Here is a 15,000-nt window from a genome sequence, read left to right as displayed (position 1 = left end):
CAACAACAACAACAAATGCACAGAATGGAACACCATAGAGTCCATCTCCTTGGCAACGCTATGACATCTTATGGAATTATTATGGGATGCGAGGCACTGCGCTGTCAGGCAGCCGTGCAGATAGCGGAGAAACTGCATCGCTCACGCTGTTTTCCAGATTTCAGGCACTGCTGCTTCGATGAGAACACAGAGATAAAGAGATACAGAGTTAACCGTCTGTCTGTCTACCGATGCTTTTAACTGCATCAATAATGCATAGAAATAAAAAAAATTAAAAATCTATATATTTTTCTATATATATATGGTTTTAAAAAATCTGGGGGGAAAAATGCAAGATATAAATCTCCATACTGGACATTACTTTTTTTTTTTTTTTTTTTAAATCAGTCCACGGGGACCACTGTGTAAGGTGCTGCGCTGCGATTAGAGCTCAGTCATGGAAAATGAATCAATACTTTCCTGACCAATCAGAATTGAGAATATCCCATACCGTTATGTTCATACTGTCATATGGATTATAATCTTTAAAACAGTCTTTTAATTCTAATCTGACATTTGATACAATTCACACACAGGAACACTAAACTCGTAGTATTTGTAATAACTAGTGTAGAGGCTTCCATGTGTATTTTTCACCTAGACTGCACTTTGTCTCTGAGTAAGGACACAATGAACACAGATCACATATGACCCTGACTGAAAAAAAAAACGATCCGTGTCGAGGGAACCGACGAGCGGCACAAGTCGAACAAACGTGCAGGGAAAACGTGTCAGGTGTAATATGCTTAATGACTTTGATAAATCCTTCTCATAGGTTGGGTTACACGTACTGATCAGACAAGTGTCACAGGGCATCACATGTCTTCTTTTAGTCTTCATGAGAGAGAGGAGAGAGAGAGGAGAGAGAAAGAGAGAGAAAGAGAGAGAGAGAGAGAGAGAGAGAGAGAGAGAGAGAGAGAGAGAGAACATTTTTTCTTTAGGGATAAAAATTTATGATGTTTTAAAAATGGTTATTTGTGTTTCTTGGGATCCTGTGCACAAATAGCTTTGAATAATAATAATAATAATAATAATAATAATAATAATAATAATAATAATAAGACAATGAGAGTCCACAGAGATGACACAGTGCTGTCATGTGACTTGGCTGGACCTATAATTACAGCTTATATCAAAAAGATAAGCCTGTTCTGAATTCAGTCCCACAAACTGATAACCAAACTTATATCTAATCAAATATGCACTTCTTTGCCAACTGATCTCAGATCTAATCTTTGATCAATCTCAAAAGACTAATTCAAGTTGCTCAATCCAACGATGTGGCAAACTCAATGTTGTAACCTTCGATCATTTCAAACGTTATAGAAATATGAAGAACGTTATATAAAAATGGGCAAGTCGTGGCCTAACGGTTAGAGTGTTTGACTCCTAACCGTAAGGTTGTGGGTTCGAGTCTCGGGCCGGCAATACCACAACTGAGGTGCCCTTGAGCAAGGCACCGAACCCCCCCAACTGCTCCCCGGGCGCCGCGGCATAAATGGCTGCCCACTGCTCCGGGTGTGTGTTCACGGTGTGTGTGTGTTCACTGCTGTGTGTGTGCACTTTGGATGGGTTAAATGCAGAGAACGAATTCTGAGTATGGGTCACCGTACTTAGCTGTCACGTCACTTTACTTAAATAAGATGACATAAAGCCTGTGACAAGACGCGAGATGTTGACGATTTAATATTGAGATTGCTTTTGTCACACTACTGAATGTTTATTATAAGTTTGTTATATATTTTCTTCACGTAATTTACCTTCAAATTCATAAATCCGTATAGAATAAATATTTCAGCATGGTGTCGTGTTTGTGTTTTTGACTCCAGTTGTTCCGCAGATTACAATCGGTGGTAGATGGATGGGGAAGTTGTGTGTGTTTGTGTGTGTGTGGTTGCCTGCTGACTCCTACGCTAATACAGGGTGGCAGGATGGTGAAAAATACTAAATAGTGTAATATTCATTTGAATATGTATATGTAATATTCAAATTGTAAAAGAATAGTACATTGTTCTCTCATGATCCCAGCTATAAATAAAACAGCCTCTACTTTTACTGCCTTGTGATGCAGCACGAGCAGCGATTTGAAAAGGTGGGATTGGCCGGCTTCACACGTCTCTGAGGAAAGACGTGATGGCGTTGTCAGCCCTGGATAGAAATCATACGGTGGTGGATAACATCTAAGGCTAAATTAGGGATTAGAAATTTCTCTGAGATAAATAAATATCGTGAATCGGCAGACTGGGCGTCAAACATACCGAGTGAACACAGATACACTTGTTTACCACGTTGTTATCAGGTAGGATACTGATAAACTGTTTTTTTTCCCCAGTACAGAAATAAAGCTGAGGGAGTTTTTGAAGAACTTCCAGAGAAACTTCCTGTAAAATGTTACCAGAGAAACCCATCAGATGATCAGATTGTTATTGTATTCAAAACACAGGTGCATTTATAATCTACACAGGGCCACGATCGAGAAGTGAGCCGAGAGCATAAGAATTACTAAAGTTATAGAAAAAGGTAGGATTTCGAATTATTACGAATATTTAAGTATTAACAAACAACATGTCAAGCTTTTTATCTGTTCGAGGTTAGAACGAGTCCAAGAGACAAAATTATAGCAACATTTTTCTTTCTCTATAAAAGTTAATAAGTCAAAAAAATAATAATAAATAATAAAACACTGCAAAGCATAAACTCATACAATCATACGATTCTGTATCTAAGCTGTTAGCACAGAAAGATTAGACCTTACAGATTAAACCTGACAGAATCGATGCTATAAATGTTATAATTAATAATATTTTCTGACCAATCAGATTCAAGAACTGGATTATCATCAATAATGAGATCTATATCGTCCTTACTAATAGTGTAAAAGGTCGGTTTTTATCTATATTTTAGTGGAATATAAAAATGGGTCTAATGACCTGACCTGAGAGACGTCTTCTGTTTGTAGAAACTGCTCAAGAGAATGTTAGACTTATTATATAGAGTTATTCACACCAATGTTTTTCACTTCAGCACAAAACCAGCTGGTGACGATGTGACAGCATGGAGGAAAGACTGGAGACAAAGACAGGGTGTGATATGACGTGATAAATAAATATGAACGCAGTCAGATTTGTTTACTCTTTACGTATTGCTCGAGACTCGCTCTAATTCTATTTATTTCTATGCTAAGCTTTGACATATTGTGCGCGAGGGTTTGTTTACAGTACAGTTAGCTTAGCTACAGTTAGCTTGTCCGCTGTCAGGCTTCAACACGGGCGGTTATACGTTTGGTGCATGTCTGTTCTTAATAAATAAACAAACAAACAAACAAACAAAACCAACACACGTTTGGAATGTTCTCCATTCAGTTTGTATTAAAGGAGAATAAAGTAGCCTCGAGTCTCATGCTAGGTCTAAATGTAGAGCAGCCTTTTTAAATCCTCGACGTGGATTTAGGGTTCGGTTACTAACTAGTTTACAGATTTGTAGTTTAATTTAGCCGAAAATAAACACAAATACCTCGGTGTTAGACATGCTAGTTAAGCTAGTGGTGTCAGGTTCAACAGAGAAAGGCCAGTGCACGAGCTCGAGCTCGTGCTCAAGTGAAAAAAAAAGTAACGTTCTTAACGTTAGAAGGCTGGATAAAACTGGTTTTCTGATCCAAATATACGCGTGTCAGTACATCAAACATACATAATATCGTAGTAAAATTAACTTTACCTCCAAAACTGAGAGTCTGAAGCTGTCCTTTAAGTGTTTTTCTCACAGAGTTAACACGAAATGTTGACCTCACTTAGTTGACCTCACTCCGTTGACCTCACTCCAACAGCGGCTCTGTCAACTGACTGGTCTTTGACTGTCTGCATTTCTTCAAGCGCTTGACGCCGGTCGCGTGAGAGCCTCACGTCCAATCAGAACGCTCTACTGATAACAAGTTAACCAATGAGCGAGCGCCACAGCCGAAAGGTTTCACGGGTAATGTAGTTGTTAAGGTTGTTTATGTCCTCGCACATCTTCACACAATAGTCCACTGAGTTAGAGCTCAAATGCGGTTTTTTTTGTCAGCGTTGCTGTTCCCTGGTAGCTTCTTAAACGTTAACCGACATTACTTTTGTACTACTTCACCATCAATAATATGTATCTTTAAAAATGATGTTCATTTATTTAAAGTTTTGTGCTTTAAAGGCACAATAATAATAAATAATACATTCCCTACTTGTACAATAACCTTTAAAACATTACAAAGATAAAAGTTTTTGTTTACTCACAAAGCCACGCCCCCCCCGCTAGTTTAAATAGTGATAGCATAATTATGTCACTTGTGAAATAGCTAGCATAATTATGACGTCACTTGTGAAATAGCTAGCATAATTATGACGTCACTTGTGAAATAGCTAGCATAATTATGACGTCACTTGTGAAACAGCTAGCATAATTATGACGTCACTTGTGAAATAGCTAGCATAATTATGACGTCACTTGTGAAATAGCTAGCATAATTATGACGTCACTTGTGAAATGGCTAGCATAATTATGACGTCACTTATGAAATAGATAGCATAATTATGACGTCACTTTCAAATGCACTTGGAACATTAAACTTCTTGAAAGCTGTGTTACAACTTAATAATAAACATGCAGAATTGTCCTCATAATCATTTGAGAGGAAGCGAATAAGCCTTGGGGAAGGATGCATGTCTATAAAATCACTGACAAATAAAGAAATAAATAATATTGAATATTGGCTGAGAAACACAACTGAAATGGGCTTGTTTGTTACGACCTAATGCATCTTTACGAAGCACTGATGCTCCTTGGTACACCACATGCACTTTTTAGGTAAAATGATATCTATTCGACGTCCAAAAACCATGTGTTATTGATGGTATCACACATATATATAGCTTCTGTCTTTCTACCATGAAGATTTTGGACCGCCACTGAGATGAGGCCGACTCTGTGAGGATCCTGAGGCATCTAGAGATCTTCCAGCTCCAGTTAGACTCTGCTATACTAAAGAGGAGACACCAACTCCATGTGGTCTTTGAGGACAACAACCTCCTCATCCATACAACATTTATCAGACTGTATATTTATAATCACACCCTCCAGTGTCACCCATATGAGGATGAGGTTCCCCTTTGTGTCTGGTTCCTCTCAAGGTTTCTTCCTTTACCATCTAAGGGAGTTTTTCCTCCCCACAGTCACCTGAGTCACCTCAGACTTGCTCATTGGGGATAAATGCAAACACATTTAAATATATCTAATATTAATCTTGAATTTTTGTATTATGCTGTATATTAATCTTTATATTATTCTTTATAATAACCCTTTTTTTATGTTTATGTTCTGTAACGCTGCTTTGTGACAATTGATGTCAATTATAAAAAGCACTATAGAAATAAATTTGAATCGAATTGAATTGAATATATAGCAACAACTAAAAGTGTAGCTATGAGGTTTGCCTCAGGCTTCCTGTGGCTACATTAGATTACAAACACTGATACATGCTTCTAAAACCAAAAATACACACTTACGTACTGTGTAACCTGCTCTCTCCAGCCCTCTAGCTCACTTGGAACCACCGACCCAACAAAGGTAGTTATTAAGTAAGTAAGACAAGACTGTTCTCTGTTCTAGCACCTGGGTGCTGTAATAAACCTTGTCAGCTATCCACACAAACCAAAATGTCAAGACATACCTGTTCATCTAGCACTTTAATTAGTCAAACTATTTAAAAATGCCATGCATTCTTAGTCGCTATCCTTAGTAAACTAGCACAAGGGAAAGGTTTTTAGTAGCTATTACTCTTACCCTTCTCTGGCATCAGCTAAATGCTGTAAATGTGAATGTAAATGATCTATTGCACCAGCACACTAATCACTGTTCAAACCGTCAGCCAGTAAAATGACTAATGGCTTCCATAGTGACATTATGAACAAACGGCTTAATAATCACATATGCAGAAAGTAATGTATTGCTAACCCTTGAGGTTGATTATTTCCCATCAGTGTTTTACTTCTCTTACACTACAGGAATGAATTAATATATAACCTGTCATATCTATTTATCCAATTACAGTCTGGTTCGTTCCTGATACCCACACTTACTGACAAAAATTGTCTGTTTTTAAGATTCTACAATAAAAAAATTGTTTGCTCAGTCATGAAGAAAATGATTTGAGAATATTTTATGTTTTTTATGTTTTAGAGCTCATGTTATCACTCGTTCAAAATATTTCATTTTTTTTCCTGCTTTGTCATTGAATTCAGATTATTTTTCTTTCAGAAATCCAGTTAAATCAGTGAAATAGCAAGCACAGGATTATTCTTTTAAACTCCTACCAGTAAAGACCCAAATCTGCAGAAAGTAACACAATTTTTAAGGCAGAATTAAGAATAAAAAAAGAGATTATTGTTCTTGAGAATGAAAATTAATTTTCACTTTCAAGTTATTTGTCATATTCTAAATAAAATTCTAATTCATCTCTTGATTTTTTTTTTTTTTTTACTCTTTTCTACTTAAACACTAATGAAGTAGTCACTCACTCACTCACTCACTCACTCATTTTCTACCGCTTATCCGAACTACCTCGGGTCACGGGGAGCCTGTGCCTATCTCAGGTGTCATCGGGCATCAAGGCAGGATACACCCTGGACGGAGTGCCAACCCATCACAGGACACACACACACACACACACTCTCATTCACTCACACAATCACACACTACGGACAATTTTCCAGAGATGCCAATCAACCTACCATGCATGTCTTTGGACTGGGGGAGGAAACCGGAGTACCCGGAGGAAACCCCCGAGGCACGGGGAGAACATGCAAACTCCACACACACAAGGCGGAGGCGGGAATCGAACCCCCAACCCTGGAGGTGTGAGGCGAACGTGCTAACCACTAAGCCACCGTGCACCCTAATGAAGTAGTCATCAGATTTAAATGGAAAAACAAGTACTGTATGCGTTTGAGAGAATAAAGAAAGTCGTTACAAGAATGGTTTATGTTCAAGGAGATGTTTTGGTTTGGATCAACTTTCCCAGTGCAAACATTTTGAATGAATAATTGTTAGAGAATAGAAAATTTTAGAGAAGACTCCATGTTGGAGATCTGATGTGTGTGTGTAGAGATTGTGCCAACTCCAGTTGTGTTCTGCTTCATGACGATTTTGGATGAAGAGGCATCAACTCAGCAAGGATCCCGAGGAACCTAGAGACGTTCCAGCGCCAGTTGGATTCTGCTCCATGAAGATTTCAGACATTCAAAGTAAAAACTCCGTGTGGTCTTTGAGGACAACAGCCTCCTAATTAATACACAATTGTTGGACTGTATCTGACCCTAGAAAGGACATTATTCATAATAACACTCTCTAGTGTTTATAACAGTTTATAATCACACCCGCCGGTGTCACCCAAATGAGGATGAGGTTCACTTTTGATTCTGGTTCCATAGTGAGAGACGTGACGTGAGTGACGTGACATACGGCTAAGTACGGTGACCCATACTCAGAATTCGTTCTCTGCATTTAACCCATCCAAAATGCACACACACAGCAGTGAACACACACACACACACCGTGAACACACACCCGGAGCAGTGGGCAGCCATTTATGCTGCGGCACCCGGGGAGCAGTTGGGGGGTTCGGTGCCTTACTCAAGGGCACCTCAGTCGTGGTATTGCCGGCCTGGAGACTCGAACCCACAACCTTAGGGTTAGGAGTGAAACTCTCTAACCATTAGGCCACGACTCAGTGTGTTGTTAGTGTTGTAACCAAAAGGTCAAAGTTTTTTAAACGACATCAGTTATCTAATCAGTTGTACCAATCTGTATTGCATCTATTTAATGTTTAACGGGTGGCTATAAAGGGGTCAAAACCTCGTCTTATCGTGTTAATCAGATCTCCGAGAAAACTTTCTGGATTCCAGTTTCTGGAACAGTTCCTGTTTCCAGTCCTTTCTGTGAGAGTACGCAGTGATTTGGTTTGGTTTTTGTGTCTATTACCTGCAAAAAAAAAAAGATCTCTACAGGCAGGTTCTGACTAGAGTGAAACCCATCAAGTGTGTTTTTAACAAAGAACTGGGTGTGAGAAAGATCTCCAGCCACCTTATAAATCATGCATGTGGAGTTTGGAGCTCAACAAGGGCGAGGTTTATTACAATCGTGAGAGCTGTTGGTTCTTTTATTGTGTTAATGACAGATCGGTCTGAACTCTCACACCGGGTTTCAGAATAACATGTCCTGGACACACCCTGCTTTCTCTTAGCCCAGTGTTCTTCATTAGTACTTCTTTATGTTCTGTTTTGTTATCAACTGAATTCATTTCATTGAGTGAAATCACAGAAGATCTCATTTCAAATTTGTACATCTGTGATTGACTGAGTAAAATCAACACCATTAGTTTTCTTTCATCCAAAATCCTGAATAAAATCACACACCGATCTCTAACCTGAGACGAGATTCGAACCCGCGACGCTGCGGTGTGCAACATATCATTAATGACAAAATTTAATATTATAGTTACAGTATATCATAGTTTCAATCCTTAGCATCATCATCATCATCATCTTGATCATTTATACTACACATGGAGTTCGCATCTCCTCTTTGAATGTCTGAATCCTCATGAAGTGGAATCCAACTGGAGCTGGTACATCTCTAGAAATACCCCATGAGGATCCTGAGGCATCCAGAGATGTTCCAGCACCAGGTGGATTCCATTTCATGAAGGTTTCAGACATTCAAAGAGAAGATGCTAACTCTATGTGGTGGATGAGGACAACAACGTCCTCATCAATACAAAATTATCAGTTATTATTCATAATAACACGCTCTGGTGTTTATAAAGTTTAAATGAGGATGAGGTTCACTTTTGAGTCTGGTTCCTCTCGAGGTTACCGTCCAAGCTGCTGTTAGAATCTCTGCCTTCTGACCAATCAGAATCAAGATGTGGTATAAAGTGCAATAAAAACAAAATATGGCACATAAGTGATAATCATCTCTATTAATATTTTTAATATTACTGGTTTGAATGATGGGGAGAAAATACATACAGACAACAAGCATATGGTCGATAGCCAGCAAACGATCTGGATTAACATATAAAATCGTGGATGTTGTAAATCATGGCATGTAATTTGCATACATTGACTTTTATTTACAAATTTTGCGTTCACTCGCCGACCGACAAAAAGGCCGTTTTACTAAAAAAAAAAAATCATCCTCTGTGGCAAGTCACATTGCCCCTGCTAAAATAAAAACTCGACAGTAGAAGCCTCTGTATCAAAAAATAATAATCAGAACAATACATACGATGTTTAACATAACAAGCAATTAATAAAATATAATCTGAACCACTGTTGTTTGGCTAAAATATTACTTTGCAGTCCTCACCATAAAGCCCCATTTTTTTTCCTCCTTTGCTTTTTATTTAAAATCTGAATATGCGGCTCGGTGTTTTGAGCCGTTCGAGATCGTTGGAGGAGATGAAATTCCTCGAGGTGACGCTGAGAGAGAAGACCATCACGGGCAGAGAGAGCTCTGAGCGTCACAAGAGTTCACAGTGAAGCGAGCTGAAAGCTTTTCGAGAGTCTGGCGGTGATTTTAAATCATCAGGGTAAGGTCAGAGGTTTTGGTGACTATAAATGCTTGATCTAGCAACATAAGTTTCACAGGTCATCACACACGACATCATCCAAAGTCCATGGTTCGAGGTCAGGGGGCTGACCCGAGGAGTTTAAGAGCTCTGTCGCAGGGGAGGTTTAGAGAGCGTCCGTGAGAGACGAGTAGGCGGAGCAGCATGCTGGATTACTGGATTACTAGCGTGATAAATCTGCTTCTGTAGAGAGTTTCGTACTCATGAGACTCTACCAAAGGGAAAGCAAAACCCCCCCTGACATCATACCTCGTCTATTCCTCTTGAGTGAAAGCGTTTGGAAAAACAATCACCATCCACCACACTTAATTAATACCTATATTTAAACATTTCTTTGGATTTTTTTATTTAGCTTTGTTTGAGTACATTTTACTCCTTCTGTGCTCCAGAAGGTCCGTCCCCCATCTCGCCTGCTAATTGCTCAGCGTGTCTCTAACGAGCGCCTCGGTTACTTGCAGACGAACTGGTCGACGAGCGACGTGCAACGCTTGCACTTGACGTAGCAGCACCAGTGGAACTTGCAGTGGCAGCGCTCGTGCTTGTAGGTCTTGAACTGGTCGTATCCGCGGCCGCAGCACATCAGCTCGCAGCCGTCCATGCCCTCCGAGGTCTTGTTGCAGAGACGGCCGTGCGTTCCCAGCGAGCCTGTGCTCTCGTTGCGCAGACAGTAATCTGGGCTCGGGTCGATGTACACCAGATCCTCGGTGGTGGGAACGTTGAAGCGCTGGTTCACTTGCTCCAGCTTGCCGCGCCGGTTGATGCGCATGGCCGTAGCGCTGTCGTACTTCTCCTTCAGGAACTCACCTACACGCCGGAAGTCTGCCAGCTGTAACCAGCACGTCTTTAGACTACAGGAACCGGAGACGCCGTGGCACTTACACGCCACATTGGCCAGATTGTACACCGCCTAGGTACAAAGAAATAAAGAAATGTTCAATATAAATAAATATATGTAATAGTACATTTAAAAGTATAACTCTGCCCCCTAGAGGTCATTATAGTTCATTACATTATATTATAAATAATACAGGAAGCCCAGAGATCCAGGGTTTCTGGTTATAGTGCTGAAAATCTAATAGCAACTAGATTTGTAAAGTTCATTGTGACAAACTTTGATGTTGGCTTTGGCGATGCAAGTATTCGCAAAGGGCGGTGCATTTTGGAGGCGAGTGGACATGAGGGTCAGTGTTACTTTTTATCATGTGACGTCATCAGAATACACATGAGGAAGTTCTCCTCATTGTGCTGAGTGTTTTGATATGTCACATGTCCATGTTGTAAAAAAGTTTTTTGATTTTGCATATTTTGGGGGCGGGGCTGCGGGACAACCGAAAGGCCAGTCGGTACACCAATGTAAAACTTTGTTCAGAGTATCACCCTAAAGGAGCTGGCCGACTTTGGTGTAGATCGTTCGAAAGCTTGCTGAGTTATAAACCTCCAAAAATTTATAATGGGAGTCTATGGGATAAAAGGCCATTTTGAGACCCGGTACCGGAAGTACTGGAACTCGGATCGCTTAGAAAAGTCATAGCAACAAACTTCAGACCAGCGTCTACAACATATCCGAATTTGGTGCATGTGGCTCGAAAGCTGTAGGAGGAGTTACTCTTGATAAATTTTTGTCTAAGCTTAAATAGGAAAACAGAATGTTGGCTTCTACAAAGCGACATAATTAAAAAAAGAAAAGAAAGAAAGAAAGAAAGTTCATTTAAAACATTCTGGCACAAATGATGAATATATCATCAATATAAATATTAGGCTACAAATTAATTAAATATTTGAATAGATGGATTATGTAGACGTTGTGACTATAAACACCTCGGACCCGACACACGCGTCTCTTATTTACGCTGGTAAACTATAGTAAAGGCTGCGTTTGTATATTGATCCTGATTGGCTCTTAGGAATTATGATGCAACAATCCGTGCGTAATACAAACTCGGACGTTCAGCAAAACTGACACGGATGTCTCATGAGACCTAGAAAAACTTTCAACGCTCTAAGGTCATCATGTCTTTATTCATCAGCTCCCTCTTTTATAAAGTGCTTTTTCCTGTTGGTGAAATTTGAGCTTACAAAAGATGCTTATTACAGTCAGAATAGTTTAGAATTGAACAGAGGTCATAATTTTGTCACCTATACATTGCAGCACAGTGGAATTCGTTTCTTTGGAACCTTCAAGGTTTGGAAGTTGTGGTCAGAGATGATACAGAAAGGGTTAAGGGCCTTGCTCAAGGGCCCAACAGTGGCAGCTTGGCAGAGCTGGGGCTCGAACCCTCATCAACAACCCAGAGCCTTAATCACTTGAGCCACCACTGATCTGAAATCATTTGTGTACAATAATTTCTTACTTGTGTACTTCATATAGAATCTAGTGCAGAAGCGACTCGGTAGCATGTGTTACTATTGAATAGTTCCAATATAAATTTACTTTCATATTCAATTTATTTTTATAGTGCTTTTAACCATTCCCATTGTCTTGAGAGGAACCAGGCTCAGATATAAGTGATTTTCAGACATGGTTCAGTAAATATAGGTGTATTTCTACTATTTTGTATGCTCATGGCGCCTCCCACAGGACAAAATGGTTTATTACATGGAGTCAGTGTGAGTGGTAGAGCTTTACAGCCTTCGAGGAGACTTTCAGGGTTTACACTCTGTTAACAAACAGAGCGACAGGCCTCGCAGTCGGAGAACAATACAATGAATGGTCATTTTGTTCTCAAACACACTGAGGTCCAAGTGGACTTCCTGCTGATCCCAGATCACAAAGTGCAGCTGAATCAATAGGGAAGCATTTAAAGTAGTGCTATTGGGAACTAATTGCTGGCTTTGTGTGGGTTTATTTATCACTGTAATCAATCTTATTTAAGGAAGAAAGAAAGAAAGAAAGAAAGAAAGAAAGAAAGAAAGAAAGAAAGGAAAAGTAAGAAAAACACGGTGTGGAGGAAAAACAGTGGTGTGCTGGTGACTGGGATAAAAAGTAATTAATCACAGTGTAATTAACTCACATGAATCATTTCAACACTTAAAAAATATTTATCGGTTAACACACACACACACACACACACAGACACACACAGACACACACACAGACACACACACACAGACACACACACAGACACACACAGACACACACACACAGACACACACAGACAAACACACACACAGACATACACAAAGACACACACACAGACATACACACAGACACACACACAGACACACACAGACAGACACACACACAGACACACGTACACATTTCTAAACATTTTCACGTGTGCTGTTATTTACATTTACATTTACGGCATTTAGCAGACACCCTTATCCAGAGTGACTTACAACTGAGCAACTAAGGGTTAAGGGCCTTGCTCAGGGGCCCAGCAGTGGCAGCTTGGTGGACCTGGGGTTATGAGAAAAACATCATCAGAACTCAAAACTTGTACTTATATTTTTAAATATTATATAACAGGCTGTCAGATATTTAAATGAAAGAAAATCGTGTATTTTTTTATCCAGCTTTAGCAACTCTAATGGTCTGAAAGCCCAAAAGTCGTCCCCTCACCAGCCTCAGACAGAAAAAAACACAGCATGTCAGTTTTACCAAAGAAATCACACAACGTAAAAAGTCCTCCGATATCGAGACTTAAAAAAATACAACTACAGTTTTCCCTTCTGTGCTAGAGTGCAAAAGTTTGTGTCCCCCATGACGTTGTACTATTTCAAAGCCCTGACACCAGAGACACCTTTATTAATTTTATTATTATTAATATTAATTAATTAATAATAATTATAATAATATAATTAATATATATAATATATAATTATATTATAATATATAATATAATATATAATAATTATAATATAATTATAATAATATAATAATAATTAATTAATTAATTAATTAATTAGACACCCTGACACCTTTATTAATTTGTTCATATGGAGCTTCCTTGTGTAAGGTGTTACTACAGGAATGGAGGAATATCGAGTCGGTTCTGTGCTCTGGTTTGGTTCAGCCAGCGAATCAGATTTAAGGAGACTGCAGCAGACTGTTAGGACAACAGGAAGGATCATTGGTGTTCACCTGCCCTACATTCAGGACTTGTACATCTCTAGAGTGAAGAAAAGTGCAGGTAACATCATTACAGGTGGGGACACGGTGACTTAGTGGTTAGCACGTTCGCCTCACACCTCCAGGGTTGGGGGTTCGATTCCCGCCTCCACCTTGTGTGTGTGGAGTTTGCATGTTCTCCCCGTGCCTCGGGGGTTTCCTCCGGGTACTCCGGTTTCCTCCCCCAGTCCAAAGACATGCATGGTAGGTTGATTGGCATCTCTGGAAAATTGTCCGTAGTGTGTGATTGTGTGAGTGAATGAGAGTGTGTGTGTGTGCCCTGCGATGGGTTGGCACTCCGTCCAGGGTGTATCCTGCCTTGATGCCCGATGACGCCTGAGATAGGCACAGGCTCCCCGTGACCCGAGGTAGTTCGGATAAGAGGTAGAAGATGAATGAGTGAGAGAGTGAGTGTAGAAGCCAGCATTCTGTTTTGCTTATTTTTATTAGACCAAAATTTATCAAGAGTAACCACTAGGGCTTTTGAGCCACATGCACCAAAATCTGATATGTTGTAGACCCTGGACTGAAGTTACTTTTCTAAAAGATCCGAGTACCGATACTCATGGTACCGGGTCTCAAAATGATCTTTTTAGCCATAGACACCCATTATAAACTTTAGAGTTTTATAACTCGGCAAGCTTTCGAGCGATTTACTCCTTTACGGCGACACTCTGGACAAAGGTTTAAATACCTGCAGCAAAATATGCAAAATCAAAACTTTCCGCAACATTGACATGTGACATATCAAAACACTCAGAACAAGGAGGGGAACTTCCTATTCGGATGATGTCACATGACGTCACGTGTAGCCCCGCCCCCAGAATAATAAAATTACCCATGAAATGAACATGTGATATATCAAAACACTCGGCACAATGTGGGAAACTGCGTCAGTAGCTCAGTGGTTAAGGTGTTCGACTACTGATCGGAAGGTCATTGGTTCGAATCCCAGGGTACACCAAGTTGCCACTGCAGGGCCCTTGAGCAAGGCCCTTAACCCTCGATTGCTCAGGTGTATAAACTGAAATAAGACAATGTAAGTCACTCTGGATAAGAGTGTCTGCTAAATGCTGTAAATGTAAATGTAAATGTATGCATGCATGTACCTTAAGTACCACAAACCAAATTCCTTGTGTGTGATTCTGATTCTGAATATGATTCTGATTCTGATTCTGATATTAGATCAAGCACA

At 39.8% G+C, this 15,000-nt stretch overlaps 2 protein-coding genes across 4 annotated transcripts in view; both read right to left on the bottom strand.

Moving 5' to 3' along the window:
- adipor2 (adiponectin receptor 2) overlaps nucleotides 1–3,890 on the bottom strand; it is a 41,519-nt gene extending 37,629 nt beyond the window's left edge. The window contains exon 1 of the mRNA XM_060889001.1: nucleotides 3,754–3,890. The gene's annotated coding sequence lies outside the window, so the exon portion shown is untranslated. The remainder of the gene's footprint in view (nucleotides 1–3,753) is intronic.
- Nucleotides 3,891–9,037: 5,147 nt separating this feature from the next.
- Nucleotides 9,038–15,000, bottom strand: part of wnt5b (wingless-type MMTV integration site family, member 5b) — a 125,759-nt gene continuing 119,796 nt past the window's right edge. For all 3 annotated transcript variants that reach the window (XM_060889526.1, XM_060889527.1, XM_060889528.1), the window contains exon 6: nucleotides 9,038–10,601. In XM_060889526.1, the coding sequence (XP_060745509.1) occupies nucleotides 10,143–10,601 (459 nt within the window). In that variant the 3' untranslated portion in view covers nucleotides 9,038–10,142. The remainder of the gene's footprint in view (nucleotides 10,602–15,000) is intronic.

The sequence above is a fragment of the Tachysurus vachellii genome, chromosome 16 (assembly GCF_030014155.1).
Source record: "Tachysurus vachellii isolate PV-2020 chromosome 16, HZAU_Pvac_v1, whole genome shotgun sequence".
Lineage (NCBI taxonomy): Eukaryota > Metazoa > Chordata > Actinopteri > Siluriformes > Bagridae > Tachysurus > Tachysurus vachellii.
Note: the sequence above shows the minus strand (reverse complement) of the source record. Positions and strands in the feature narration are given on the sequence as shown.